Raw genomic sequence first — 3,038 nt, 5'->3', positions numbered from 1 at the left:
TATGTATTAAATGTGTTATTTTTAGTTTTTGTTATTAAAATTTAACGTACAATTTCTTTTACAATATTCTGATTTTTTATTACTTAAAATGTATTTATAAATATAACTTAAAAAATAAAAATTTAAATCATCTTTAAATATAACTTAAAAAAATAAAGATAAATTTTTTTAATTTAAATAATTTTTAATCAAATTTCCAATAAAATAGCAAATCAAATTTACACTACCAATAATGTTAAATATAAAAGAAAATAAACTTAAATATATAACACTACCACTGATCTCGAAATACAAAATTGGTAATTAACACTCCCTTGTACAACCTGCCAGCAAAAAAACATTCCCATAAAAATTGATCTCGAAATACAATATTGGCAATTAACACTCCCTTGTACAGCTTGCCAGCAAAAAATCATTCCCATAAGAATTAATATTTACATCCCCATTACAATGACCAAAATGGGGCAATATGTATCTCTATTAAGATATGTGGAGATTGGCTCCCCATCTTCAGCATTTGCAGTTGGAAATGGAAGGTATTCAGTAGTTACAATTAGAAATATAAAACCTTAAATCATTTTGGATAACTGTGGCCAATATCAGAGTAAATCTCAGCAGCATGACTTTGTGTTAAAACCCAAGTGTAAAATAGAAAAGAAAAGAAAGTCAAAATTCAAGTCTGAAGAACAGTTAGTTATTAAACATAAAATACAGAAAACCATACTTTAAACACAACCAGAAAGATTAAGCAACACAACCCCATGCTCTATACAAAATAATGGAGATCTTCCTCTGGACACAACTAATTACATATTATTTACCAGTCAATTCTTCTTCGGTCTGTACAACAAATTATTTATCATTCTATCACCCAATTTTTTTTTTGGCTTTTCTCAATACAGCAATTTATTAACAATTTACGACCCAATTCCAAACTCTGTTGGAGAGATCTGATCAAAATACCTAACTTGTCTTGACAAAATAAATCATTTCACTATAAGGGTATATTTTTATTATGTTGATGGCAGATTATAAGAATATTTAAGAATCAGATAATCACAATTGACCTTTCTAGATAATAATTCTTAAATATTTTTAAATCTGCAATCGACATAAGCTCAAACAATTAACCCCTCCTGACAGTGATTCTTACATATTTTTGAAAATCTACAATCAAATATTTTTAAATCTGCAATCAACATAAGCTCAAACAATTAACCCCTCCTGACAGTGATTCTTACATATTTTTGAAAATCTACAATCAACCTAATTTCAGAATTAGAGTAAAGCCCCTCATTTATCTGGGAGTCTTACATATTTTTGAAAATCTACAATCAACCTAATTTCAGAATTAGAGTAAAGCCCCTCATTTATCTGGGAGTCTTGACCACTGTAACAGGACAAGCCACATGAAACACAACATGCTCACTTACACTTCCAATGATAGCCCTCTTCAAGGGTCCCATCCCCCTACTACCCACAACCAGAGAGTTCAGTTGAAGGTCAGCCTCTGCATCGCAGAGCTTTTCTCTTGCATCACCCCAGTAAACCTTGAGATGCACAGTGAGATCCTTCTGGATCGCAACCAATCTCACCTCTTCAATGATTTCTGCTGTGAACCTGATACCATATTTCACCATCATGCTTGATCTTTCAATCTCTTCCAGAGGAACCAGTGGGGCGCCTCCTTTCATCCAAAGGTGGGCTTCTCCATATTCAACGTCACTGTTCACGAATATTAAAAACACCGTATCTCCATGTCTGGTAAGGTTGGCGAGCGCCCACTGGAGGGCGTACTCGCTGCCTTTGGAAAAATCTATGCCTACGCCTACGTGCCTCTTCTCCATGATTAGACTGCTAGCCATCAGAGAGAGAGAAATCGATCTGAAGCTTTGATTCTCAGAATTTTCTTCCCAATTTTCGACCACACAAAAGTCTCTTTCCCTCGAGATTTTTCCTCCTGTTAGAGCATTGAGAAGGAATATATAAAAACCTAAAATTATAGATAGCGTGTACAGGTAACCCAAGCTTTGCATGTGAAGTGCTGCCACATTCAACCGCGTCAGTTCCAATTTTATAATTAATATTTGGAGGCGTATTGGGTGGAAGAAAGCTCAATTCACCTTTTTTAATGAGTCAGAGTGGGGTTTCAGATAAGCATGGATTTTCTTAATTGTTTTTTAAATTTTAATTTGACAGCAAGTATTTGTTCATTCAGTTCTGGGAAGTGGGGTGTTTTCTTTTTAATGAATTAAAATAAAAAAATACTATAGAGACAAAGTCTTTAGTTGGAAAGTCAAAACCAACCCCAAACCACTCTCGCATGTGAAACCATTGACTTGGGCAGCACTCAAAATTTAACAAATGTCTAAAATAAGATGGGGCCACAATTCCCTAATTTTCATGACTCGCAAGTATTTTAGAAGCAAGTTCTTTGAATGTGGTTTTGTACAATTATCGATGTTGTATATTATAAAGCTTCACAAAACATTTAAGCATGTGAAAGCAATAATACGAGGTTGAAAATAATAAACCAGATTTTATTTTTTATTTTTATTAGAATATTTTTAATTTTTATTTTTACAGAGTGTAGTTAAATTTTTTAAAGTTAGTTTAGCTTTTAAATAGATAACATTAAACATTAAGGAAGAATACTATGGGAAAAATCATGGGTTAAGAATACTATGGAAAAAATCAATTTATTTTATTTTATTTTTTATATTGTTTGGGTTTATTTTGACCTAGTCAAAACGTTAGACATTACAACACCTTTAGCTTTTAAATAGACTACATCAAACATTAGAGAAGAATACTATGGGAAAAATTGTGGGTTAAGAATACCATGAGAAAAATCATTTTATTTTATTTTATTTTTTTATTTTGTCAGGGTTTATTTTGACCTAGTCAAAATGTTAAACATTACAACATCTTTACCATACTAAGCTAGAGCTCTAAAGAGGTTTGCATCTCAAGAGATTTGATTCTCAACCCTTGGTAGATCTTGAGTTAAGATGGATTTAGGCTAGTTTAATTTCCCT

General features: G+C 32.0%; 1 protein-coding gene across 1 annotated transcript; it reads right to left on the bottom strand.

The window, feature by feature from the left end:
* Nucleotides 1-783: 783 nt before the first annotated feature.
* On the bottom strand, nt 784-2,023 carry LOC149179636 (universal stress protein PHOS32-like). Its single transcript, XM_089418028.1, has one exon. It carries the CDS (start codon nt 1,863-1,865, stop codon nt 1,371-1,373), a length of 495 nt encoding a protein of 164 aa, XP_089274154.1. The 5' UTR covers nt 1,866-2,023; the 3' UTR covers nt 784-1,370.
* Nucleotides 2,024-3,038: the final 1,015 nt, after the last annotated feature.

The sequence above is a fragment of the Pinus tabuliformis genome, chromosome 3_2, assembly GCF_031772625.1.
Source record: "Pinus tabuliformis cultivar Carrire ecotype Pingquan chromosome 3_2, CPIR1, whole genome shotgun sequence".
NCBI lineage: Eukaryota > Viridiplantae > Streptophyta > Pinopsida > Pinales > Pinaceae > Pinus > Pinus tabuliformis.
Note: the sequence above shows the minus strand (reverse complement) of the source record. Positions and strands in the feature narration are given on the sequence as shown.